Here is a 27,876-nt window from a genome sequence, read left to right on the forward strand (position 1 = left end):
TTACATTTTTTTTTCGTCGGATTTGTGGTCCCGAAACCACTGTTCCGACTAGGCCTAAAATCGGGCTATTACATACATGGACAGGTCTACTTAAAATTAATCTTTCTCTTAACTTTTCCAAGCTTTTTCTTCACTTTCATTTTCATCTAAGTTGTTTCCATGATTGAAAATATTTCGATAACATTCTAAGATATAAAATTAAGCCTTGATTTTCGAAAAGAAAAGAAAAAACTCAAGAAAAATGTACGAGAGATTTTTTTTTTCTTTTTCCTTTTCTTTCTTTCCCTTTTATTTTTGCTGTACCAGTTGCTACCTCCCCACTTTATCTCTCAATTCCTATATTTTTCTTTTCTTTCAATTTAATCCTTATTTCACCAACCAATCAAATTCCTCCGCTTTTCATCCATAATTACCACATTTTTCCTTAAAACTTTACAACTCATGCGCTTAGGTGTTTTAACATCATCATTGTGTCTCCAATTATCATTTAAAAATAGAAAATTTTCATTTAGGTCCTTCCTCTATAAAATGGAAAAATCACACTTTAGTTCTTGTACTTTTCCACTTTATTCAATTTAGTTCTAATCTCGATTTTTCAACTTCACATATCAATATATCTCCATGTCACATTCGTAAAAAATATTTGTTAAATTTTTGCCCTTTTCCAAAATGATAAATTTACTTTTAATCCTTTAACTTTTAAAATTTTGAAATTAAGTCCCTACTAAATTTCATTATTGATACTTTCTCTCCAAATACTTAATTTACCTTTAAAATACTTGTAGTTTCTTAAAACCAAAATTTTGAGATATTACACAAAACTACAATACATAATATGTAAAATATTAAAATTGTAAATTAAATCAGTGATATAAACTATCTCCTTTCTCATTGCAAATCATACGTATGATCTTTTAAACTTCTTTGCAGGAAACAAAACATTGTTTCCTAAAACTGATCTTTCACACCATGCATATATATTTATGCCGATGATGAGGCCGTACATTGTGATTTTTTTCCTTTTGGTCCTTTTAGAATATCATTTTATATAAAATAAATATTTGGTTAAAATATGTCATAAGTCTCTTTGTACTATATACTTTTATTACTAGAAATTTAATCTCTCTATTTTTCAAATTTCAAATTTCAGGTCCAATTATTAATCTTGGTAAGGTTATTTTGTTAAATTCGGGTTCGTTATAACGCCATTTTTAGTTGCATTTCTACCAAGTGAATTTTTTATTTTAAAATATCACATCAACCAATTTAACAAAAGAAAATAATGTTGATAATTGGACTTAAATTTTGAAATCTGAAAATTCTGAGACTAATTTCTAAAAGTAAAAGTTCAAAATTAAATTCTAAAGTGAAGAGAGCATGAAGTAAGGACCTATGACATATTTTAACCTAAGTATGTTAAATAATGTTGACAAATTTTCATTTTTTTACACATTTGATACTATTTTAAAGTAGACTTTTATTGTAATTATAAAAAAATCAAATGATTTAGTTATTATTTTAATAGTTACTTTTTTTTCAATTGTAGTTGTATTGTAATAACCTAATTAAGGGTATGTTTGATAAACTAAAAATTTTAAGTGCTAAAAGTTAGATATTAAATTTTTACTGCTAAATTTTTATAAGTGCCAAATTTATATTAAAAAATATTTAGTAAATTAATAAATATAAGTACTAAATATAATTATCTTATTTAATAAAACTAAATATTGATTCTAAAATATATTTATTTTTAATTTTAATTTTAATTTTATTAATATAATATTTTATATTATTTTGTATAGTTTTGAATAAAAGATATATACGCCTATACGGTAATTTGAATATCTCATTTTAAAAAGATAATTTATTTTATTTTTTAATAAAATAAAATAAACTTAATATTTTTACATAAGCACTACCTACCTATTCATTTTATTCAACACATTTTTTTGAAAACTTTATATTAAATAAAAATTAAAATGATTATTTGAAATAAAATTTTCAATGATTTTAAAAACACCCTAAATCATTTTTATGATTTTTTCTATTGTAGCAAGGTATTATAATCTATTGTTTTAGTAAATTTTTTGGAAATTATCTAATTAATTTTTATTTAATTAAATATTTATTTAAATTTTAATTTATAAATGGATAATAAAAAATTATAGAAATTATTTTTAAAAAATAGATATTACGTAAAAAAAATATAATTACGAAATACTAACATTTAAAATAAATAGGCAATATATGCCTTTTTTTTTTGTTAATTGGTCAAATAGACCCTTTTTTTAAGATTTAGATAAATAGGCCGATTATGGAAAGAGTGTGAAAGCGCATCTAGTTTGGCGCGCTTTCTGCACAGGTGGCAGGAAAGCGCACCTAGCTGGATGCTCTTTCCCTTCAAGTCGTATTTTTTGACTTTTTTTTAATATAATTAGTTTCTTTAGTTAGATGGTTAAATGAGTGGTTTTATCTTTGAGTCTTGAGTTCGATTCCTCTCCCACTCATATTTATAATTTTTTATTCCATGTTGTTTTAAGGTTTTTATTATTTTTAATTCCTTCTCTTCTAAACACATTTGTAATTTTTATTTCATGTTTGCTTTTTTTTTAATTAATAAATATATTGTTTTCAAATTTTTTATTTATAATTCATATTTTTAATTAATAATTCTTTTACTTATAAAATCAAATAATTATTACAAATATCATTATTTTAGTAAATATAATTTTATGTGTAATAATTATTTTCAATCCATACCATAAATGTAGTAAATTTTAGTATTATATATGTTTGTATGTGTATTTAAAATATTTCACATATAAATATTATAAATATATATACACAAAATTACATGATGTTTATATTATATATAAAGGAGTTATTAATTTCAAATATTTTTAACATAATGATATATGTAAAATATATATTTATTATACAATTACATATTTATTATTTGATTTTATGAATAAAAGAGATATTAATTAAAAATAAAAATTGAAAATAATATATTTATTAATTAAAAATAAAAAACTTAAACATCATGAAATAAAAATTACAAATGTGTTTAAAAGAGGAGGAATTGATTAGAACTCAAGGATAAAATCATTATTATTTAACTATTTAACCAAGAAGCTCATATGTTAAAAATATTAATTAAAAATAATAAAAACTTAAAACAACATGAAATAAAAAATACGGATGTGAGTGGGAGAGAAATCAAACCCAAGATTTAAGGACAAAACCATTAATATTTAACAATCTGATTAAAGAAATTGATTATATTAAAAAGGTAAAAAATACAATTCGAAGGGAAAGCGCGGCCAACTTCTCTCCATAATCAACTTATTTTTTTAAATCTTCCAAAAAAAAAACGACTTATTTAACCAATTAATGAAAAAACATATATTACCTATTTAGCCCCCAAATACACCCTAAAGTAAAAAAGGTAAACTTCTAAAATAACCACTCTTATTTATCTCAGGTTACATTTTAGTCACTTTTGTTTGAAATATTATGTTTTAGTCACTTACGTTAACGCGTTGTAATTGCCATTAACGGTATAACGGTAAGCTGACGTGGCACGTTAAATTATCATTTCAAACAAAAATTTTAGGTTAAATTATACAATTGGTCTCCATACTTTTTTGTTTTGACCAATCTTTTTTGTTCTTTTAACTTTCCTTTTTTTTGTTCTTTATTTTTCATTCTCTTTTGCTTCTTCCTCTATTTCCTCCCTTCTCCATCTCTTTTAATGTAGTTTTCTATGTTTTCCATTTGTTAAACTAAGGGGAAGAAGAAAAGGAAAATAAAGAAATAAAAGAAAAAATAAATTGTTCAAAAAATAAAAGTATAGAGACTAGTTTTAACAAATTAAAACATAAAAAACTACGTTAAAAGAGATGAAGAAAGGAGGAAAACAAAGGAGAAGTAGAACATAATGGAAAATAAAAGAAAAAAAGAACATAAAATAAAAAATTAAATTGCTCAAAATAAAAAATATGGGAACTAATTGTATAATTTAACCTAAAATTTTTATTTGAAATGATGATTTAACGTGCTACATTAGCTTACCGTTACAATGTTAACGAAAATTAACGACTCAGTGACTAAAATGTTACAAAATATTAACACAAGTGACTAAAATGTAACATTTTAAACATAAATGACTAAAATAAAAATAAAAACTAACGGTAGAGATTTGTCGGTGAAACCAAAAGGAAACACTGACAGCGAGATAATGTTTTTTTCCTATAATTTGAGAAAAGCCTCTCCCCTTCGCTTCGGAGTCTGAGATCTGATCCCAATTACACCCAAACAAGCAAAGGTGAGCCTAAGAGCTAAGCTAATATTAAGAACAAAAAAGAAAAGAAAATCTCTCATCATTTCTCTCTTTTGTGTTTGTTTCTTGAGAAAATGGGTGTTTTTTCTCTTGTTTCTGATGTAACATTGAGTAAAACTCTTAAAAAGTTTTAGGTTTGGTCATTCGATTCATTTTGAATGCCATTATGTAAAACTGCATGTTGATTTTTTCTCAGTGATGATGCTTTTGAATGTCATTATGTAAATTTGCGGTTGTCCGGCTTTAGATCTTTTATCGACGATTTGCTTTGTTGGTTTCCCATTGAACTGAAAGTCATCTGAGTGTGAGATTTTATATCTTTCGCTGTCTCCGCTCAGGGTTTTGAGTTTGGGTTTTTTGCTTTGCCCACGTATGATCTATAGCGTTAGTCTTGGTTGCTTAAACAATGGATGTTTTCTTTGTTAAATTGCGTATCTTTCGGGTTTCATAGGATGAAATGGGAGAATCCCACTGCATTATCCGCGGCGTTTTACTTGATCTAAAATGTAGTTAGGTTCATTTCATCAGATTTTTTTTTTCTTATGCTTCAATTTCATTAGTGGAACTGAAATTTGGAAACTTTACATGGTATGGTACTGAGCTATGTTACTGGAATCTGGTGACTATAATACAGATTTGTTTCTGCATGTTTGAGTATGTGTTGGGCTTGGGTGTTTTAAGCAAGATGAATAGTTTTAACATAGGTGACAATTACTTTTGGAATTCATGAATCATACCCATAGTAGTTTTGTTATTTACTGGAGTATTTGTCCCTTTAATACTTGCTTAGAAGTCCAAGATAGATATCATGGGCCGTGGAGTTAGCAGCGGTGGGGGACAGAGTTCTTTGGGTTACCTTTTTGGGAGTGGAGAATCTCCCAAACCCACCCCGAAAAATGTCAGTCCTAGCACTGGCACCGTCAATGAAGTTCCTCAGACACAGAATGAGGTTGTCAAGGAAACCCCACCACCAGCTGTTGTCCCTAAGGATATTCCTGCAGGCATTCCTGCGAACAATGCAAACAATTATTTCCGTGCTGATGGCCAGAACTGTGGCAACTTTCTTACGGTAGGAACCCTAGTTACAATTGTTTTCTAATATTAGCTTGGTAATGTTTGAACAAATGTCTACTGTTGATCTACACGATATCTGAAATGAACTTGTGATAACTTTTTGCTTATTTTTCTGGCTTTTTAGTATCATGCTCACATTCAGATGATGTTAACAAAGCTGTCACATAGAAACATTGATGAAGAATTTTATTATACATGATTTATCTGAAGGTTAGCAAGTATCATCTGCCTTGTTTACAATGTAATCACAATATATGAATGTTGTCAGTTTTGCAACCAATGCTTGAGCTCCTAGATGAGTCTTTGATTTGGCATGGCTGGAAATAATATGTTGGTATTTTGTGAGCATTTCTTTTCCTTTGTCAGAGTTCTGAAAGTATTATATCATTATCTTGTTGGGAGCTGTTTGATTCAACTCTTCATTTCTCTTAAGCACTTCTGTTGACACATGTTTGTATACGGGTATCGGGACATGGCCTCCAAATATGCGGAAGTTAAAAAAAATTAACATATCCATGTTGGGACACATCTGGCGCTTACACTCGTGTCTGAGTTACATAGTTAGGGAGATTAATCTCTTTTATTCTAAATTCTGCAGCTTGAGTTAGGGAATCAATTTTCCTTTCTTAAGCTGCAATTTACGTTGCGGCTAGTCTTGTAAGAACATGAGCCTCGAGTGAAACTTTGCATGTATATTAATGTCATGTGAATTATAGGAGATAACATGCTGGGATGTTCCTTTGAATTGTATGCAATATTTTCTTGTTGAATTTCTTTTGCAAAATCACGCATGCGTCCATGTGTTCAAATAACATTTGTCCTTCAAGTTTAGACATGTTTGAACGAACTTTTTGTTTTCATCCCTATCCCAAGTTGCTGTTGAGCCTAAGTGGCCAAACTAAATATTTTGATAAATTTATGCTAACAGGATCGGCCTACAACAAAGGTTCATGCAGCACCTGGTGGAGGATCTTCCCTGGATTACCTGTTTGGCGGCAACCCTAAGTGAGGCATTGAATCTTAAATTTTGGAACTGCTTATAATTGTTGTCCTAAAGCCCCAGAAGTTTATGGGATAAGCAATATTACCCTCTATTGTTGAATGTGAAGACATTTAGTTTTAGTGCAGTGTAATAGTGCTGGGCAAATCTCTTACTTGTTCCTATGTGGGGTCTTAGCAAATTAAGCAACTGCTTACTGTCAATTGGACAAACAAACTTATGCTATACTTGTATTAAATGTCTTATTTATTTATACAAGTGGAACTATTTTATGTTGTAATAATTTATTTGTTACTTTTCCCCCTCTAATGTGGTTTTGTAGGCCATTTTTGGAACAGCAAGGATTAATCAAGCAACTCTCATGTAGGAACTCCATTTGTGCTGATTAACATAGGGCAGCTTTTCTCTTAGTGCCATTTGGGGTTTTTTTAAACGTTTTTGGTAGATATGCATTTGAATACAATCTTCCAAAATACGAGATGCCATCAATGGTTTTAGGCGAATTAGTTGGGTCATCCGTTTGGTTAACTAATTTGAGTTGTTGGATTAAAAATTGGAAAAAAAAATGACTTAATCAATTCAATTGATTTTTTAGCTGGTTCGTATTGGTTTTCTGTATAATCGGTTCAATATCATTCTTTGGACCAGTAACTTGGTGGTGGCATCTTATTTTATTTTGGAATTAATCTAAATAAAAATAAAATACGAACTTTACAAACTTATTTTCTAAGGGTTTGTTTATGAAAATATTTGCATTATGTCATATTTTAAGAATAAAAATGATAATAAGAAGCCAACTTTGTATATTTATTTTTCGTAGAGCAATCCCAACGGTAAACCCTAATCAAAGAACTTATAGGCTCATTCCTAGGAAAAAAAGTTCGAAAGGCTGAACAATCTGGTACCCGAACTCTCAGAAACAGAGTTGAAGTGGGCAACACTATCTACGAACCATGCAAATCAAACCAAGGACGAGTCATCGAGGAGCGTCACAAGCATAGTCATGATGAACGGCCAGAACCACCCTGACAAAACAAACCCGAAAAGGATCATAAATAAGGACTGCCATTACATCGCCAAGAGAAAATGCTTGACGGCCGAACAACCTAGAACCCAAGCTCTTGAAGCCAAAGATGAAGCGGCCAACACCATCGTGAAAAACGCGAATCAAACGATCGAGGAGCGCCACAAGCACAGTCATGAAGAATGCCCAGAACCACTATGACAAAGCAAATCCAAACAAGATCAGAAATAAGGACAGGTATCGCATCGCATCGCCAGGAAACTGAGTGTGGGCGGAATCAAGCCCAAAGGCAGAGGCAACGACGGCTTGAGCCAAATGACCCCACAACCATGTAGTGATTCCCAATCTCGATTCTACTCTCCTACGGTGGAACCTTTCTTGATAGGAAAAACACAACAAAGACACCATCAAGTATTGGTCAATTTCAGATCGACATTGTTGGACGGGGAGGGGAACCATGAACCCTCAAAAGGATTAATTTTCATGGATCGAACATGAATAATAGAAACAACCCAGAATACAACTAAAAAACGTAAAAATAGAAAAATAGACAAAGCGTATTTCCTCGGTTAAACGAAAAAAGCAGGCTTCTGGTAAAATCCGTCAAGCCCTGAGAGGAGGGGGGAGGGGGGAGGGGGATGGCAGAGAACTGCAAGCACAAAACAAAGAACCTAGAAAACTTGAATGAAAGCAGTTAAATTAATCAAACATTTTCGATAATGTAATAAATTTCAATATATTAATGAAATACCCGTAAAAACTTGAGTGAAAGGGTGACAAGCCAAGACTTTGACCGTTTCTTCTTCAAATAGCTATTAACGCATTGGGATTGAAATTCAAGTCAAATCAAATTCAATTGATGTTAAAAATTGAAGTTTAGATTCGATCATTTATACTTAAAATTATAAATTCTTAATACTAATTAAAACCATGCATTACTCAATTCAAATATTAATATTTTTAAATTCAACTAGCTTGGTGTTGGTACATAGTATCAATGAGGGTGGAGAAAGAGGAAAAGGTCACTTGCCTAGAATTGGAAAAGTCAGGATTGAAGAGGAGAAGACTATTAGAACATGTAGAGAAGTCTCCTCCCTTTATGTTGTGCTTCGGAGTATTTATAGGTAACTCATGGTTTTCCAGTGATCTCCTCTTGAGGAGAACACACTCATTAATAGCGGGTGGCCTAAAGGATGATCCAATTGAGAGGTTAAGGATGGATGGTTCCTTCCATGGATGGTACGAAGCACGCAAGTGATTGGTCATTAAGTGACCATTTGGACAGTATAAGGTGGGGGTTATCGTGAGCCTCTTCGGTTAGTTCTTGTGTCCCAATTGGGGCAGGGGTATAACAATGACTAGTCTTATGCCTTGATTGGTGGTTCGATCCATATTGCACAGACTTCCACAATTAATTATACATTTGTCCTTTAGATACGTAATCTCTTCACCAATCGAGGCGTTCCACACTCTATGAACCCATTGAACTTTTTGTAGAGTCGGGAGACAAAACCTGAGTCTTGGGACAATACCTATGGTTATTGGGGGTTCTATCAACTGCCCGATGGATGGCACTTTGGAGACTTCTCCCTAAGGGGTTAATCCCCCTCAATAAAAAAGGCTAGTTATGCCTTGGTTGGTGATTCAATCCACATCACGCGTGACTTTAACGATTAGTTATCTATGTGCCTTTCAGGTATGTACTCTCTCCAACAATCGAGGCGCTCCCACTCCGTGGACCATCAAGGCTCTTTGCAAAGTTGGAAGACAAAATCCAAGTCTTGGAACAATACCTACAATTGTTGGGAGCTGTATCAACTGCTTGATGGGCAGCACTTCGAAGATTTCTCTCGAAGGAGTTGATCTCCCTCAACACTTAGGGCACGTTTGGTTCGCTGTATTGGATTAGAGGTGTAATGGAATAGAGGTGTAATAGCAAATCAACTGTTTGGTTGAATGTAATGGAATAAAGGCGTAATAGTAATCTTGTGTTTGGTTGAATAGAATAGAGGTGTAATAGCATAATGGAAAAAAACTAAAATGACTAGAATGCCCTTAGCATAAATTTGTTTTGGTAAATGATTATTGTTATTGTTATTTAAATTTTAATAAGATTATTAATATCAATAATAAATAATTTAATCATATTTAAACATAATTATTATTAAATATATTATAATTAAAATATATAATTTAATAAAATTCTTAATAATTAATATTCTTATATGAATTTACTTAAATCATAATATATGATCTTGTAAAATATAAATTAACATAATTATTATTAAATATATTATAATTAAAATATATAATTTAATAAAATTCTTAATAATTAATATTCTTATATGAATTTACTCAAATCATAATATATGATACTATAAAAGAAAATTTGAAATAATTAATATTAAATATATTTTAATTAAAATATATGATTTAATAAAATTTAAAATAATTATAACTAATAAATTATATTTTATGAATTTGTATAATTTAAAATAATTATTATTACATATAATTTAATAATAATATATAATTTCATAAAATTCTTGATAATAAATTTTCTTATATGAATTTATACAATTTAAAATAATTAATATTAAAAGAACTAAAAAGCACGTCCCGATGAATTTGGATAAATGATTGTCTAGATGCACTTGAATCAATAAATTCATTCTTGATGTGAAAACCTTTTAATATTAATTTATATAATTTAAAATTTCAAAATACTAATAATATAAATAACCACTTATTAAAAAATACATATAGAATGGATCTAGATAAATACGTGTCCAAATTTAATTGTATCTAGATAATATTCAAATAATAAACATAAAACAGAATGGGATGAAGAGGGCAGAGAGTAAAAATTTTGCCATGAAAGTATGACTGCGGATGCCTGCTAAATAGAATGCATGTCTTACAAGATCCACCTTGTTTCTCAAATGATTGGATAAATTTTTCTAACGCAATTATTTTCTTATCATTACAGACTAATCTTTCCAACCCAGATCACCGCACAAGAGAAAAAGGGGTTAAAACAACAGAAACGGTTCAGAAATTCTAGTCGAGACCAAAAGCTTGGCCATTAAATTCACAAAGATGTCAATAGCCCCAGTAGTCATTCCGAATCTCATCATCGAATTTCTTTTTAAGCTCTGGATGTTTCTCAAAGTACTCGTCTGCGGTCATGGTGCTGATCTTTTGCTGTTCATAAAAGAAGATAAAAAATTCAGCAATTGTGATTTGGAACACAACAACACACATTTCGGCATTATTTTATTTATTACCTTAAGTTCTTGAACCTCGGCAATTTCTTTCTCCAATCGCTCAGACTTTTTCAAGGATTTCTCCTCTGCCTCTTTCAATTCTACAAGCTATAACCACAAATAAATAGCACATCATTCGAGGAAAAAACTTGGAGACAGGGTAAAAGAGAGTCAATTATCCTGTTGATTCTCACCAATGCATCAAATTTTGGTTTGTATTGAGGAGTGACGGTGTCAACAAACTTAGGGATCTCTACACCTGCAATGGAAGAGTATATAACATTTGTAACGGTGAATCCCTCAAAACTCCATCCAAACCTTATAACAAGCATGATAAATATGATTACTTTGACTGCTAGAAATTGCAGACAAGTGAGAATTGAGTAGCTAGATGTCTATATTTTCTTCATTCTACTTTGAACATAAGTATAGGAGTATCTCAAGTTTTGGTGTCCGGAAGAATCGATCACATAATAGCATTATTGAAATGAAACATCTACGGCATTAATCAAATTGTTAAATGCTAATAGCATTCAACAAGTGAATTGCACACAAATAAGAATTGTATTTGCAAACAAAATAGCAGCCAATTTAAACAATGTCCTCATTGGCAATTGATCCATTTAACTTTCGGTGAAGTATGGGGCATGGGCGATCTAGGAAAGATCAAGGAGATCCGAGAGTGGAAAATGATTGATAAGCGTATTACGCAAACTCGAGTGCAAGTGTCGATCGGGCTAAATGTCCAAAATGGGTATGTTCAACTTTTTCCAAAAGTTGTAGGGTCCTGAAGGTCATATCCCCATATCTATGGTCCAGATATAGGTCGCATTGATATTTCCGTAAAAAAAAATGAGAAATATAAAGCAATAGCAATAAAATCCATACTTTACTAATACCCTTTCCAAAACCCTAAAAACTGAGAGTGAAGAAAGGAAAGAGCTAGCTACTTAAGGTGACCATATCAGCATCCAACTAAGTAATAGTTCCCTTGTACCATAGAGATGATCTTCAAAGTAACAAATTCAGGAAGTGGCACCGCATGAGGAACACAAACATGTGGAAGCCAAACAATTTATAATTTTACAGACCTGCAACTGATCTAAGCATAACCATATATAGGATGACTGGAAAATTGGATAGAGAGTAGGCCAAATATGATAACTATCAAATTAACTTACTCTCATATGCCTCTTTGTACATATCTACCAGGCGAGAGCCAATTCCTTTTCTATAGTACTCCCAGTCAATGGGTTCAGGTTCCTGCTTAAGAAATCGGATTATTAACAAGATAGGACTGAAACCTTGAACAAAACTAAAATTTCCTTAAAAATGAAAAAAAAAAGGTTCCAAAATCAAACATTGAACAAAAAAATTCAACCTTATTGAAAATTTATTTCAATATAAAATATTAAAATCATCATTAAAAAACTAAAACCCTAAGATCTAATCAACGGATTAACCCAACAAATCTATGAAAAAAAATTAATAAAAATGCTAAAAAGGAGCTAGGGATTAGAGAGAATATAAGAAAAAGACCTGGCTGAATTTAGTTTGTAAAGTGGAGTTAACTTTATCAAAAGTGCGACGAAGAGTAGCGAACTCTTTGCAAGCCTCATCGGAGACCAAAAGCTTAGCCATCCCTTCCCAATTAATGTTCTTTGATGCTTTGAACGCGACATCGACGACTTTCTTCCCCGGTCCGCTCATTTTTCTCGCACTTTCTCGCTTCCCAAACGCGAGACGGTGGAGATTTGGTTCAAGAAAACTGCTGTTGATGTTGGGAGGAGAGGGTGGGGTGGAGCAATGATTTTGGTGGGAGGTAAAGTAAACGATTAGCTAATCCTTACTTTTGAAACGGAATGGCTAATCGTTGTTGAAGCGAGAAAATGAGGAATACATCCGTGTTGTAATAGGCCTGTAATAGGCAATACATCAAACCAAACACGGGATTAAGTAGGGATTAGTGGGGCCCACGGATTAGGGGTGTATTGGCTAATCCAATACACCCAACCAAACACGCTCTTAGTAATTAAAACTAGAACCAAAATCCTTTATTGTTATTATTATTATTATTATTATTACCCACTATTTGTATTGGGTTAATTATTGATTTTTTTATTAAATTATAAAGTAAAATGCTACAATATATTTACATTTTTTGTACTATTTGTATATCTATTAAATTTGTTAGTGTAACATTTTAAAATTAAAAAAAACTTTACTCGACATCATTTAACAAAAGAAATCAAATTTAATAGAAAATTGTGTTCATAATTTATAAAAATTCAAATAAATATTTTAATAAAAAATTTAAAACTACCTAACGAAGCTATACAAATTGAGATATCAATTTATGTAAATTAAAATATAAAAAATAAATCTCAAATTTAACCCTTATTTTTTATCTTCTCGGTACTTAGAGCTTTCCTTTTATAGATTATTATTATCTTCTCGGTACTTGAGCGGAAGCCGAAGCCAAATGCTCTGATAAGAACACCTAAATGCTCAAACATTTTTGCACTGAAATCAACGAGGAAAAACCATTGGATTGCCATCAAATAAGATACGGTAGTTTCCAACATTCCACAGAAAAGACAAAGTAGTTAAAACGATTATGCACAGATCATATATGTAAAGCTAAGTGTCTTTCTCATGCCGAAAAGGTTAAATACATCAGAACAATGTGACCCCAACACACACAGTTCTCCGATAGAATCTGCATTGTCCGCAGTGTATGTCAGGAAAATCAGTAAGGTTTCTTCACAATAAGGTCAGATGCATTCTGCAGAAACTCGACCGATCCTTTTGCCAACTATTTCCTCTAAACCAGTTCAGTTGGAAGCAGATAATAATCAATTCTAAACAAACTACGCCATACAGCAAAAGTCAATCATGGATTTCAAGGCAGATATTAGTCGTTAGACAGCAAAAATGAACAGCGAAAGTGGATTGGAGGCTCATTACTTGTTAGAAACTAAGCAGAAGATCCAGTATTTATACATCAGTAACATAACATGCATCAATTAACCACCTTAAAGCAATAAATGTACACATGGCTCGCTTGTTTCGGTTATGTCTTGTAGTCAATAATGGAGTTAAAGATTGTTCACTGGTCATATCGGTTTCTCGGGATTGCTGTGCTCCAAGGTGTTTGGTCTCCTCTCATCTGCCAGAAAAATATTATATGAATTAGTGATCAGCAGAAGATGAACTACCTTAAAATATGTAATAACAAATTTAAATGAGTTGCAATAAAAATATTATTACATAGAGAATTCACAATAAACTTTAAATCACTCTTAAGAGGGAAACTTTGTTTTTCCCTCTTACTTGCATAGAGAATTCGCAAAAACAGGTAGTTTTAGATGATCCAAACGTAAAAGCCATGAACTAAAAGTCTTAAGTTAAAAGCTATGTTACCCGGATACAGGTATGTGTTCAATACACGCATTTTCAAAATTTTCAAAGTTCGTTTGGAAGGATCATATCTTTACGTCAAATGAAGAGTTGGAACAACAAAAAGGAAAAGGGAAAAAAAAGGTGCCATTATAATTAGTTGTAAATCAAATGAGTCTTCCATTCATTCATACCTTGCTTTGGAGATAAGTTTACAGAGAAACCAGCACTCACAGCTCCAACTCCTTTCAGACCTTCAGTGCCAGAGTTCAGTGTATTACTTGCCTTATCATCGTTTAAGTTTAGATGAGCTGCCGATTGAGAAAAATCTTGTTTCACGGGTTCCTGCTAAAACTCCAAAAACACAAACTTGCCATATCATACTTAAATATTCGGTAGGAAAGTAATATACTGACAAAGCAAACCACATGATGAATAGCTATACTTGGATACAGATGGATATGTTCAATATTTTTACCAATACCCGATATGAGTTGGACAAGAGTATTGGACATTGGTAGTTCAAGAAAAATGAACAGCTGAAGTAACATAGGCTATAATCGGAACAACGATGAAGAGCCCTACAGAAACTGAAGATGGAGAACTTAAAACATTCATCAATGATTCTATGACAAAATGAACATAGAAATGTAGAGACTATTGAAAGGCCTAGCTCTTAAGCAATGTCTGTTATGGATGGAAAGAATCATTAGAATCAAGGATGCAATCAAGAAGGAGATTGATTTGGATTGTAATTGTGATCGCGATTTTTATTTTATTTCCTAAAGTTTTTCTATCAGCATAAATAAAACTTTCCTAGCATGCTAGAAAATTAGGGTTGCTCTTATTGTAAACCTATATTTAATAGGAAAAGTTACTAAGGGCTAAAACAAGTTGAATTTCTAGTAAAGTAAGGTAGGCTTCTCTCTTAGAGTTCCAAGGTAGAAAACTCCCTTGGAGTTCCATCGCCATAGGCAAAACTCGGAATCGAAACAAGGGCAAAGACACTTTCGTTGAATCTGATTTTCTCGTTTATCGCCCAGTAACTTTATCTCAAACCTGTGATCATAACAATTTGGCCTCAGAGCCAAGTTCTATGGGAGATCCAAGCATCTGGATGAATCAAATTATGGAGATGATGAAGTTCATGTTGGAGGAACATAAAGCCCAACAACAGGCTGCACTTGCTGCCTTGACCACTCGAATTGATAGTCTATCCCAAAGTCGGGAAGCATTGTCAAGCCAAAGGCATGAACAAGAAAACAGCAATAGCAACGCGTCAATGCTTGCACGACCAGAATCTGTATTAGGGGGACAACTGGACAACAACTTTGTTCCTTGATATGCACAGCTTGATTTTCCCATCATATGATGGAAAGGAAGACCCACTAGAATGGCTAAACAGAGTTTTTTTTGCAACCAACAAACAACTGCAGAGGATAAGGTTGGACCCGCTTCATTCCCCATGACCAAAGATGTCCAACTTTGGTTTTTTAACTTATTCAAAGAAAACCAAGATTTCTCTTGGGAACGTTTCAAAGGGTTATGTTATCTTCGTTTTGGACCACCAACACGAAGCAGTCCTCTTGGAGAACTCATCACACTTTGACAAACTGGGATGGTAGAAGAATACATGAGCAGCTTTCAGAGTTTGCTTGTGTGGGGCCACCACTATGCGTGCTAACCAATTTTTTTAAACCGGACCGGACCAGTCCAATTAAAAAATTAAAAATTCAAAAAATTAAAAAACCTGGTTCAACTGGTTTTTTGCCAGTTCAATCGGTCCGAATTGGTTCCGGATCTAACCGGTTCAGAGCCACTCTCCGAATCAGTGCTCCGGCTAATTTCTTGGTCCAATCGGTCCAACCGGCTGGGCCAATCCAGTTCAAATAACATTGGTGCTGACCAACACGTGGATATTTTCACAGCAGCACTGTTCAACTCCATTCACCTCAATGCGGAAATTCATCACCCTACAAATTTGGTGTTAGCCATGAGCCTTGCTAGAGCATACGAAAGAAAGCTCCAATCTACTGAAGGGGCACCCCAAATTTACAATGAGGCAACATCAAGATGAACTCAAAATATTGTAGGAATTAAAAAAGAATACAAAAAAATAGCAATACAGAGGAAGGAGAACAAGCTCAACCGTCATTCTTCATCAAACGCTTGAGCTGAGATGAAATGGAAGGACTCTGGGACTGTGCTATAATTGCAATGAGACACAGACAAGTGGTCACAAATGTAAACGCCTCTTTCGGATGGAAATGGTAGATATGGGGCAAAATGAGGATGATGTGAATAATGTTGTCACTGCATCAGAGCTTTAAGTTTCTCTACATGCAATTTGAGCTTGATGACAAACTCGGGCTTGAGGAGGGTAGTAATGTCACGGATGGAGAGAATAATTAGAATCAAGCATGCAATCAAGGAGGAGATTGATTTGGATTATGATTTTTATTTTATTTCCTAAAGTTCTCTATTAACTTAAATAAACCTAGTATGCTAGGAAATTAGGGTTGCCCTCACTGTAAACCTTTATTTAACAGGAAAATTTACTAAGGGATAAAACAAGTTGAATTTCCAGTAAAATTACGGTAGGCTACTCTCTTAAGAGTTCCATCACCATAGGCAAAACTCGGAATTGAAACAAGGGCAGAGACCCTTCCGTTGAATTTCTTTTTCTCTTTAATCGCTCAGTAACTTGATCTCAGACCCGCGATCGTAACAATGCCAGTCAAGCAGATGTTTAAAGAAAGGGACAATGGAAAGTGGACAAAGAATAATAAGCACAAGCATGTACCACAGATTCAAGTTCCAGATTTCCTGTAGCCAAACTGGATTGACAAGTACCAATCTGATGGCTGTAAATAGCAAAATAGTCCAAATTTTGACAAAGAAATACTAGGATTTTGCTACAAGTTGTTGGCTAGTTAAAGGAAAACCAAATTCCATTTCTTGTGCAAGTTTTAGGGTGCCGAACAAAAAGGAAAGCAAGTATTAACCTTGTGGGTCGATAGATCAGACTGTGCTGGATCCCTCAAACTTGGAGCAGGAACTTCTGTATCATGCAATAAATAATCCTTCTCATGAACATCAGCTTGTTTATGATCTCCAGAATCCTGCCTCACACTTCTTGATTTACTGTCGCAATCACCGTTTAGTACAGTACCCCCAACTTCCACAGAAGTCCTTTTTCTGAAATGAGTACGTAATACTAAGACAAGCCAAGAGGACCATAGAATTTATACAGCACCTGATGCTGGTTAAACCAGAATTATCCTAAAATAATGTTGCATCGATGACCAATGCTGGTTAAAGGAGAAAGGATTCAACAAGAAATTTCTACCTGCTGGGATTATGATTGTGTACATGTACAGAGCTAGGTGTGTTTGCAAAAAGTATTCCTCGAAGCGGCTTCCCATCTATAATAGTCTCAATAGTATATCCATGTGGGAAGCTCTCAGTAACCTTAGCTCGAAATGTCTTCTTTCCTTGATGCAGGACTTGGTTTAATGGAAAATTTTCTCTTCCTGCAGAATTGGATAGTACCATAAGTGCACAGAAGATAACACTTTTCATACTAATGAGGCAATGTTCTATTGGCTGTTTACCAACTAAATAGAAACTAATAAAATGTTCATTGAAACCAAAGTTTAGGTTAGGTTTACAAGAACATCTCACCACCATGCAAACTGCAGAGTATAGCACAAAACATAAGTAATAAGTAATAACTAACCCAAAAGTCTGGAAATCTGTTTTTATAAGTAACAAGTAATCCAAAAGTCAGAAGGTCTGCTTTTATTTTCTAAAGCTTATGTTTGGTGCTAAGTACAAAGTAAAACATAAGTAACAAGTAACCCAAAAGTCTGTTTTTATCTTCTAAACTTTATTTTTTGTGCAAAGTACAGAAAAAACCTAAGTAACAAGTAACACAAAGTCCGTTTTTATTTTCTATTATTACAGATGAAAAGACGAGCAAGATACAATAGCCAACCACACAAAGGCACGTCCATAGTTCAAAGACTAATTTCTTTGAGTGTGCCTAGATGTTTGGAGGAACAGGGGGTGAGGTAAACCTAAGTAACAAGTAACACAAAGTCCGTTTTTATTTTCTATTATTACAGATGAAAAGACAAGCAAGATACAATAGCCAACCACACAAAGGCACGTCCATAGTTCAAAGACTAATTTCTTTGAGTGTGCCTGGGTGTTTGGAGGAACAGGGGGTGAGGTGAGGGCTTAGTGATATATGGATAAGACTAAGAACTCGAGGGAAAAAAAACTTAAAGAATGTATTAATATAATTCTGAGAAGAGCAACATAGTTCAAAGACTAATTTCTTTGTGTGTGCCTGGGTATTTGGAGGAACAGGGGGTGAGGTGAGGGCTTAGTGATATATGGATAAGACTAAGAACTCGAGGGAAAAAAAAACTTAAAGAATGTATTAATATAACTCTGAGAAGAGCAACATAGTGGTTATAAAATATACAAATCGGTCAGAAAGTGAGAAAGAGTTCTTACTTGGTTGGCCATAACTAGATAAAGGAATGGGTTGGTTCACGTCATTGCTGACTTCAATTCTAACAAGAGCTTTATCTTGTGCAAGATTGCTAAGATTTTGTTCTTGACACTTAAGCTTTAGCTGCTTTCTCAACGATAACTTCTCTAGCTTCCTTTCATCTCGTACAATAAGTCCTGGGAGTCACATTAATCAGAACTGATATTCAGCTGAAGGCTGGCAAAAGATTTACGGAGTTCCCCGAACCAAATCAAATATAAAAAGCAGCTTAGCATGAAACGTTTTTAAATCAAGGTAAATGGTATATTTAGATTAAACCTGTGTGCAAGTAGTACATGTCATCCAATGCCTCAAGGGTCTTATTGCACCCACCAATAAACACAAGAACACCACTCTTCAGGGGATCCAAACAATCCCCAGCAACAGAAAATCGAGCAGAAGGGCCATCACCCATAGTTATCACCTTGGTCCAAATGCCAGTATCTGCACCATTAGAAACATAAAATATGAACTAACCACACTTGCACATTATTTCATCAGAAAGCAACCCTTTTGGACCACAAAGGAAAGAAATATAAACAAATAAATAACTAAAATATTGCAATTTCCCACAACCTTCAACCTCAGATTTCTAAAACAGACTCACTAGATGATTTCAAGAAATAGAAAATTTGATTGAAGATAACACAATCAACAATTAAGTAAGACGTACCAACATCAAGCATGTAGAGATCATCATAAAGATTCTGAGCGTCTGTAAATCCCCCAAAAACAAACAAGTTCTTGCCAAAAGCAACAGTAGAGTGGCCAGCACGAGGTGTCAACATCTGGCCTGAGGTAATCAACTCTTTCCATGCAAGAGTATCTAGCAAAAATAAGAAAAATTCCAAGAAAAAAATTAAGCAGACATAAAAATCCAAGATTCATGTATTTTCAAGCAATGAAAACATGTAAAGTGTACAGTAAGTTGAATATAACAAGTTAACAACCAAAGACGTGTATGAAAGCATAGAAGAACAGGTAAATGCATGGACTCATGGGAAAGAAGAAAAATCAAACCTGCATCCAGGATATGGACATCAGACAAATAGTAATCATGCCCATCTTCACCACCGATCACAATAATTTTATTCTTCCAAGATGAGCAAGTATGGCTATCACGGGCAGATGGTGGGTTCCCCAATGTTGCAGCACGTTTCCAGACAAAGGTCTCTACAAGCAAAAAGATGAGGGGAAAATAAGAATTAGTATAAAACCCCAGAAAGAAAGAATAATAATAAAGAAACTTGTCCCTTCAGCCTAAGCTTTCCAAGACATTTTCAAAGCAAAAAAGATACCAAACAAAACTCAATTCCAATTTTTGAAGTGCAACAAGGAGTCTGGCAAATGCGTGAATTTGTAATTTTACCCCTCTATGGTGACATAAATAGAGATCACATTAATCAAACTGAAATCAGCCAATGCAATAAGAAGTTAAGAATAAAGCATTGTCAAGATATTTACCTGTATTTAAAATATAGAGGTCATTGTAATAAATTTCTTCATTGTTATCAGAAGACTTTCCGCAGCCACCAAATATGAAGAGTCGTTTACCAACAAGAGCTGCGCTATGACCCTCACGTGCCTCTGGCCCTTCACCTCTTACACTTGGACAAATCCATGTGCATGTTGCTGCAAGAAAAGCATGTAATGAGTTAATGTATTTCCACTATTGATAAGAAGCCCTCTGATGGTTTTCAAGGATGCCTTGGGAAAAATAACAGCAAACCACTTAATTTTATTTCCATGAAATGACTGAAAGGCAAAGGATTATGATAACTTAATAATTAAAGTAACAAAAAAGAAATGGAAATTTAACTTCCTGGAATCGCTTCAATAGCCATCTAGTAATTGCCCTTAAGTGCCTCCCCATTTCTCTCTCACTCCGAATATATATAGAGCTTCATTTTTAAATATATAATAAAATAACCATTAATTCATAAAACTGGTTCTTTATTAACCCTGTAGGATAGAAATAAAGAGCTTCAGAGTACATGACTGAGAATACAGTTCCCTCAGAGTTATGAGTGTCCAAAAATTACATGAAGACCATCTCAACAAGTTTTGTGATTATCTCCAAAGAACATTACTTCCTATAACAAAATTACATGAAGACAATCTCAACGAGTTTTGTGACTATCTCCAAAGAACATTAATTCCTACAACAAACTTAAAAGGGAAAAATATGTTGATTCTGTCACTGGTTCTAAAGTAGTATCACCCAACCATTCCACTTAAGCAAAATGATATCTTTCATGGAATTTGAAAGGAAAATCAAGGCAAATGCGGATAATGGGTAATAAGAGGTGAACAAAAGGAAATCGAATGTGAGGAATAACTCACCAGTGTCTAATATATGCAGATCCTTGAGAGGATTCATCCCATCAGTACCACCAAAGACAAATAGGTTGTCACCAACAGTAGTACAACTATGACTATCCCTTGGAATTGGCGGTGTGCCTTTTGTTGCTAGTAGGCTCCATGTCCGACTAGCTGCAAAATCGCAATATCAGAAATATAAGAGCCATTAAAGAGCCACCAAACAAACTCCCAGGATCATAAATGTCATGAAAAACAACCCAAGTACCAAAAGATAGATACAGGCAATTGAATTAACTATTATGAAAAATCAAGAAATGACATGTTATGTGGGGCAAACTGTTCCACAAAAACACGATAACAACAACTAATCAATTTTTTTTAAACCAAACAAAAAGGGAAGCAAGAAAAAGTTTATGCTGAACCAGAAATCCCAACAAATGTGCCTATGTAAAAATCCACCTAACAACTTTTTGAGTAGCACATGCCTATAATCATTAATACCGGCAATAAATGCTAAACCAAGCACATATCAGAGCATAAATGCTTATACCAACAACCCTAAAAGAAGGAAAAATTGTAACACAATAAACCCATAAAAACCCTAAGAAATAAGCTTCAATAACATACCCACTAAAAGAATCAATTAGCAAAACACATAAAACACATTCAAAATCCAAATTATATCTCAAAATACCAAATAAAAGTCGAAATGTAAAACCTCAAAAGTTCATTTGGAGATGAAACAAGTGAGAAAAAGAATTAAAAATGAGAAAAGAGAAAAGAAACCCAGATTTTAGAAGACCCACCAGTGTCAAAGACATGAACTTGATTGGTTTGGCAATTATCTTTGCCATAACCACCAAAAACATAGAGAAATCTGCCTCCTTTAATGGCGTTACATGTATGTCCCCATCTTTTCCCTGGCCCCGCACATGCTTCTCCCACACCTCCTTCTTCTTTTGGGTATAACTGAACCTTTTCCCACCTCATTTTTCCTGGGAAAAAATGAAAGATTTTCAGTGGGAAAGTGAAGGAAAGTTTCAATATTTGAAGACAAAACAAAGGTTTTCTTTTTTCTTTTTTCAAATATCCTTTTGGGGTTTGGGGATTTGAGACCGAGTGGATTAAGAGTCCATGCAAATAAATAAAATGAGATACAAAATTTTCAAATAAGTTTTGTTTAATGAAAATACTTGAAAGGGGGATTAAGAATTTTAGAACAGTAGAGAGAGAGGAATCTGGTGGGCTTTGCATAGGAACTCGAAATACAGCTTTTGGACACGTGTCATTTGATGTAGGCCCACAGCTGGGTGGTTCATTATCTGCCTCTGGACACCTCTGGATGGTTCATTATCTGCCTTTTGTGCCTGTTTGGGTTTCCAGCTCTCAATGGCCCGAATTTATTTTGGGGAAAATATTAATGAAACCAAAATTAATCCATACCATTAACCCAAGAGAGCTTGAAGACCGGATATTTGAGATTAATAGATCATAACAGTAGGTATTTTATGCCAAAAGCAAGGCCTTCTCTTTTTGGCCACTTAATCAGGCACTGCCTTTTAGCTGTTAATACCATTAATCCAGACTACTTATTCAAACTCAATTGAATTTAGTATCCCTAAACTAAGCTTAGTTTCTGATGTGCAGGATCCATTATATGGCAAGCACGGAGCATACTTCTAAACTCACGAGAGATTTTCTTTTAGATTAGGAAGGAAGGAAGGTCGTGTTTTCACCATTATGCTTTGACACTCTTCAGTCACTTAATAATTTAAACTTCTTTATGTACTAATACAATTACATTAGGATACAATAAAAATATTGATATTTATTAAGAAAGGTTATAGATTTGAGTCTTGTGAATGATGAAAAAATGTTACGAGAATTTATCTTCCATTTAGAGGTTCAATCCATTTTGACCTTAGATTTAATCAAAATCCAATATACTTATCTAATATCGAAGGGTTTCAAACTAAAAAAAAAATTGTATTATTATAACAAAACAACCTTAAGTTTACCAAAGCAACCTCTCGCCAGCGCAACAACTCACTTTCGCTCTAGCAATGATTGCCTCCACTTAATTCTAGTGATTGAGAACTTTTGTAATTGTGTCGGAAGACATGAAATGTGAAATATGTTTGATTTATTTTGTTATGATGTGTTTCAACGAGCTAGACATAGAATTTAGTTTATCTAGAGTCCTCACTGATCTATTTTATGATATGTGTGATTACTCACTTATGAATCTATTTAAATTTTGATTAATCTAGGTAAAACCTAAGGAAAATCCAAAAATGAACTAGTTTGATCTACTTTAACAATCTTAGGTTTAAGGGTTTGGTTATGTGTAGGGAAGAATCAATACCCCTACAACACATATTCTAAAGATAACTTTATTTAGTCTTGAAGTTAGGGTTTTCCTTAATCATATACTTTATACAAATTTGGCTCTATTTTTATAAACTAGAGCTTCGTATAAGTTGATTTTACTTTGAAAATAAAATGTTGTGATCTAATTTTATCTAGGCAACCTTAATTTTTGAGTCAATTTCCAATTGATTCGAACTCTCATTTTGAGTTTTGAGTTTAAAAGTGGACAAAATACAAGTTATAAATTTTTGATATGTTGAACTTCAAATATAATTTTGAATTTTAATTTGTAAACTTATTTTACTTTTACTTTTTTCTTTTATTTTAATTTTCTTTCACAATACCAAAACATGAATCTTATACTTGAAGTCTTAATTGTACATTTACACCATCTGTGTAACGACTCGGTAGTCAGTGATATCAGAAAGTGTGATTTTGAAACTCCATTTTTGTAAATTAGACTCGTAAATACTTTTATTAAATATTTATAAAGTTATACTAGAAGCGAATTGAATTTTAGTTTGGTAATTTCGTTGAATTAGTGCTTAATTTAAGGGTGAGTTTGGATGGGCGGTGCGTTTACCTGCGGTTAGTGTAAAAACAACGGTGGCGGTGAGATTAGATACTGTAGTGACACTGTAGCGTGAGACAAAAAGTAAACTAAATGCACCGCACCCAATTGCCCATCCAAACCCACCCTAAGTATAAGAACTAAATCACAAAAGTGATAAAAGTGCAATTTACTAAAGAATTATAATTAGAACTTAAATAAAGGGGTTAAAATAGCAATTATACACTAAGTTACTATCACATGGCCGGTTAATGAGTTATATATATAGATATGTTATATTATAAAACATTAAACAAATTAAAATTGATAAAATAAAAAACATAATTAAAAATAAATTAAGTGGACAACACCAAAACCATCTTTCATCCATTTTCCTTTCATCAAATCGAACGTGGAAAAGAAAAAGCTAGGGATGCATAGTTGGTTGTTCAAAATTTCAAGCTTGGTTAGTTCAATTTAGTCTTTTTCTTGTAATTTTTAAGTTTTTGAAATCCCGTTATTTCGAGTTAGTTGACCCATGTCGTATTTTACATTATTTTTAAAATTTGAGGATGTTATCATGGTTGAATAGTTAAATTTTAGGGACCAATTTGATAGATTTTAAGGTTAGTGTTGAAAAAATGACTAAATTGTAAAGTCAGATGATGATTTTGTGCAATAGGTACCAAATTGTGCAAATTTCAAAAATTTGGGGTGGAAATGAGAATTTGGGAGTTAAATTAGGTTTAAAGTGAAGTTAGTATTAAAATTTGAGGTTAATTGTGAAAGTTATATTAGTTCCGATTTTAAGGACTAAATTGAATAAAATGCAAAAATTGCATAATTTAGTAATTGAATGCAAAAATTTGTTGTGTATTGATAATTTATTATGTTGTTTTAATCCGTAGCTAATGTCGACCTGGATTCCTCGATAAAGAAGGGAAAAAACAAAGTCGTCAACGAATTGCTTAGAGTTTACGGTTTGTGTTTCTATAATCCGAACTACTTGTAAATTGTTGCATTTTGAACTATATGAACATGGTAAGAATATGAGGTGAGTCATGTTGTGATAATGAGATGAGTTAGATTGAATTGAACTGATTGATGTTTTTGAGGACTAAATTGAATATTTATAAAAAATGCATATATTTATATAAATGTGAAATTGAGTATATATTAGGCTGATGCATATGTTGAATAAATGTATATAAGATGAAAATAAATGTGAATTGAGATATTTATTGATAATGAAATATGAAATGAAAACTCTATTAACTGTCCGAGTTGAGCCAGATATAGCTGGCATGCCATAGGATAAGAAGAGTTTAGGGTTACTTCGACTACGAGTCGATGAGGTACTGGGTGCCAATTTTCTTTGGTTTAACCGATGAGACACTGGGTGTCAACTTATTAATAACGTTGGGCACAACTATTTGCTTCAAATTTATTCGATGAGGCACTGGATGCTAAACTGGTGTGTTGGTTGGATCCGCGTATTTGTTCGAGTTCAAGTCATGCTAATAGGAAAATAAATGGTAAAATTGAAATATATGACATTGAAAAGGCAAAAGATGAGAAATGAAAAAGAAATGTGAAATGGAATATATGTTTGTGAACTAAGTTGGAAAATGGAAATAGAATGTACTATGTATGAGTTGAATTATTAATTGTCATATGTAATGGAATTGCTATATCCTATTGCTAATAAGATGTTTTATATGTGAGATAGATTATGTGACTTGGTATAAAAGACATACTTATTGCATATTATCATTCATCCTTAAATTATGCATCTAAATTTACTTACATTATGAATTATTGTTTGGATTATAAAAATATCGTTGAGTTATACTTAACGTACGGTTTTGTTTTTCCGTGCACAGGTTAAGTACTTAACATTTCGATCAACGATTCAGCATCCAACGACAATCCCAGATTCAAGAGTTGGTGATGTGTTCATTTTGATTTTGGCATGTACCTATGATCATTTTGATTATAATCACTACACCAAAACAGGTCTTTAGCGGCGTTTTTTTAGGCATTTAGCTGTGCTTTTTAACGCCACTAAAGGTATTTGCGGCGCTTCCACAAGTGCCGCAAAAAAGGCCGCTAACGAAAACGTCGCAAACGTTTGCAGCTTTTACAAACATGGTCTTTAGCGGCGCTTAGAAAAAAATGCCGCTAAAGACCATGTTCTTTAGAGGCGCTTAGAGAAAAACGCCGCTAAAGATCATGTTCTTTAGCGGCGTTTTTTATTAAGCGCCGCTAAAGAACATGGTCTTTAGCGGCGTTTTTCTCTAAGCGCCTCTAAAGAACATAGTCTTTAGCGGCGTTTCTTTTTAAGCGCCGCTAAAGAACATGGTCTATAGTGGCATTTGTTTCTAAGCGCCGCTAAAGAACATGGTCTTTAGCGGCGTTTCTTTCTAAGCGCCGCTAAAGAACATGGTCTCCATTATTTTTGGGATTTTTTTATATTAAATTTTTAATTTTTTCAGCCCTCCTGTAGCAACAAATCAAAAGCAACCAGATCTAAACCAGCCAAAATCAATAAATTTATATAATATTTCAAATTAAACGAATAAAATAATATTAATATAAATAAATAAAAGTGAATTCATATTATTTTTGCAAAAATGTTAAATGTTAAAATGATAAAAATATTTATGCAATACACTATGACGGCGGAAGTTGCGACTGAAACATCTTCATCATAGTCTGAAGCTGCTGCTGGAGTTCGTCGTACTTTTTGCTCTGTTTCTCTAGCTGCAGCCTTTGCTTCCCTCGCTGCCGCCTCTGCTTTAAGTTGTAGCTGGAGTTCTTCATATTTCCTTTGAACCTCAACTGTGGTCGCTTGCATCTGAACAATCTGGTCTTTTAACCTCTGAACTTCAGCTTGAGCCTGACTCCCCGAAGCCATGTATTGCTGCGAGCTAGATCCAAAATATTGGGTTGGGCTAATAAAAGATCCTTGAAATCGAACCCGACCATACCTTTCAGGACCTAAAACTTCAGTAATAATTCAGTTATCAATGTCTTCAAGATGAACAGAACTATCACTAGAAGCAATCGCTTCAGATTACCTTTTGTCCTTTAGTTTTTCCTAATAAATAAATCACATAGTTAGGAACGCAATATATATTAAAAAACATATGCAACATAACAATAGTCGCATTACAAGCAATGAATTAAACCATTAGAAAATAAACACTATAAATAACTAAAACAAGTCAAATCGTATTAAGTAAACGTACCATTATTTCACCAGCTTCAGGAGTCATGGGAGATCCATCTTTCTTCCTATGTGTAATTTCAAAAGTTGAAGCGTCCAACTTTTGACCGGACGACGATTCCTACAATATAGTAGTAAAAATATTATTTAATGGAAAGCTATACATATTTGACAATATTAAAAATTAAAATACCTCCGCCTCACTACACATGCAAAACTTCTCGACCTTACTGTGTGAGTGAATTTTTGTTTCACTTCACGCTTTTTCCAACTTGTTCACGATCCTACGTTATGAAATTTTTAGTACGTAAATAGTAAATACTATAAACCAAAATAATTACAATAGTTTGGAAGTACGTCATACCTCGCCTTTCTTCGAATGCCAAAATCTAACCGCATCTTCCCATTGGTACCTCAACATACCCGGCGGGACATTTTACAATTTCTCATCGAGGGTTGTTTTTGTCTTATAATAATTTTTCTTCAAAGTACTTTTATTGTCTCTCCATCTTTTTCCCAATGCCTTCTTTACATAAGCATCCGAGATCTTTAAAGCAAACCTCGCCTACAAAAAACACAAGTTAATAAAGTAAATATAAATGAAACTATTTCCCAAGCATTACAGATGATATTAACATTTTGTTACCTTAATATTATCGAGGGCTTGGTTTTTGTTGCTATCGTGCATTTGACGCCATGGCTCGTAGTTGATAGGCAACATATTCGTATTTCGTGCTAA

The 27,876-nt window shown here is 33.1% G+C and overlaps 3 protein-coding genes across 5 annotated transcripts; 1 reads left to right on the top strand and 2 right to left on the bottom strand.

The window, feature by feature from the left end:
• The first annotated feature begins 4,192 nt into the window (after positions 1-4,192).
• LOC105788468 (protein SPIRAL1-like 3) lies at positions 4,193-6,699 on the top strand. The gene is made up of 3 exons (XM_012615385.2): positions 4,193-4,327; positions 5,133-5,411; positions 6,345-6,699. Exons 2-3 carry the CDS (start codon positions 5,151-5,153, stop codon positions 6,423-6,425), a joined length of 342 nt encoding a protein of 113 aa, XP_012470839.1. The 5' UTR covers positions 4,193-4,327; positions 5,133-5,150; the 3' UTR covers positions 6,426-6,699.
• Positions 6,700-10,353: 3,654 nt separating this feature from the next.
• LOC105788469 (ATP synthase subunit d, mitochondrial) lies at positions 10,354-12,458 on the bottom strand. The gene is made up of 5 exons (XM_012615386.2): positions 12,246-12,458; positions 11,888-11,969; positions 10,901-10,965; positions 10,728-10,814; positions 10,354-10,644 (listed from the first exon to the last, which is right to left on the bottom strand). Exons 1-5 carry the CDS (start codon positions 12,414-12,416, stop codon positions 10,543-10,545), a joined length of 507 nt encoding a protein of 168 aa, XP_012470840.1. The 5' UTR covers positions 12,417-12,458; the 3' UTR covers positions 10,354-10,542.
• A 1,126-nt stretch (positions 12,459-13,584) lies between these two features.
• LOC105788470 (uncharacterized) lies at positions 13,585-22,193 on the bottom strand. 3 transcript variants are annotated; one of them, XM_012615387.2, is made up of 11 exons: positions 21,795-22,187; positions 21,010-21,159; positions 20,131-20,298; positions 19,687-19,839; positions 19,340-19,492; positions 18,946-19,110; positions 18,630-18,803; positions 17,455-17,638; positions 17,111-17,303; positions 14,300-14,453; positions 13,585-13,875 (listed from the first exon to the last, which is right to left on the bottom strand). In XM_012615387.2, the coding sequence occupies exons 1-11, from the start codon at positions 21,976-21,978 to the stop codon at positions 13,823-13,825; spliced, it is 1,731 nt and encodes a 576-aa protein (XP_012470841.1). In that variant the 5' UTR covers positions 21,979-22,187; the 3' UTR covers positions 13,585-13,822. The 3 variants fall into 3 exon arrangements, with proteins under 3 accessions (XP_012470841.1, XP_012470842.1, XP_012470844.1); XM_012615388.2 differs by having other exon boundaries at positions 14,300-14,450; positions 21,795-22,183; XM_012615390.2 differs by lacking the exons at positions 13,585-13,875; positions 14,300-14,453 and adding an exon at positions 14,849-16,078 and having other exon boundaries at positions 21,795-22,193.
• Positions 22,194-27,876: the final 5,683 nt, after the last annotated feature.

Source organism: Gossypium raimondii, chromosome 2, assembly GCF_025698545.1.
Source record: "Gossypium raimondii isolate GPD5lz chromosome 2, ASM2569854v1, whole genome shotgun sequence".
NCBI classification, from domain to species: Eukaryota; Viridiplantae; Streptophyta; class Magnoliopsida; order Malvales; family Malvaceae; genus Gossypium; species Gossypium raimondii.

What these genes read in the sequence shown, in the direction of transcription:
- LOC105788468 (XM_012615385.2), top strand. Translation starts at nt 5,151, where the DNA reads ATGGGCCGTGGAGTTAGCAGCGGTGGGGGACAGAGTTCTTTGGGTTAC. An exon ending in ACTGTGGCAACTTTCTTACG is followed by an intron (nt 5,412 to 6,344) that starts GTAGGAACCCTA and finishes TTATGCTAACAG; the next exon opens with GATCGGCCTACAACAAAGGT.
- LOC105788469 (XM_012615386.2), bottom strand. Translation starts at nt 12,416, where the DNA reads ATGAGCGGACCGGGGAAGAAAGTCGTCGATGTCGCGTTCAAAGCATCA. An exon ending in TACAAACTAAATTCAGCCAG is followed by an intron (nt 11,970 to 12,245) that starts GTCTTTTTCTTA and finishes TTTCTTAAGCAG; the next exon opens with GAACCTGAACCCATTGACTG. An exon ending in AACCAAAATTTGATGCATTG is followed by an intron (nt 10,815 to 10,900) that starts GTGAGAATCAAC and finishes TTGTGGTTATAG; the next exon opens with CTTGTAGAATTGAAAGAGGC.
- LOC105788470 (XM_012615387.2), bottom strand. Translation starts at nt 21,978, where the DNA reads ATGAGGTGGGAAAAGGTTCAGTTATACCCAAAAGAAGAAGGAGGTGTG. An exon ending in TCTGCATATATTAGACACTG is followed by an intron (nt 20,299 to 21,009) that starts GTGAGTTATTCC and finishes CTTTTCTTGCAG; the next exon opens with CAACATGCACATGGATTTGT. An exon ending in TCTCTACATGCTTGATGTTG is followed by an intron (nt 19,111 to 19,339) that starts GTACGTCTTACT and finishes CTAATGGTGCAG; the next exon opens with ATACTGGCATTTGGACCAAG.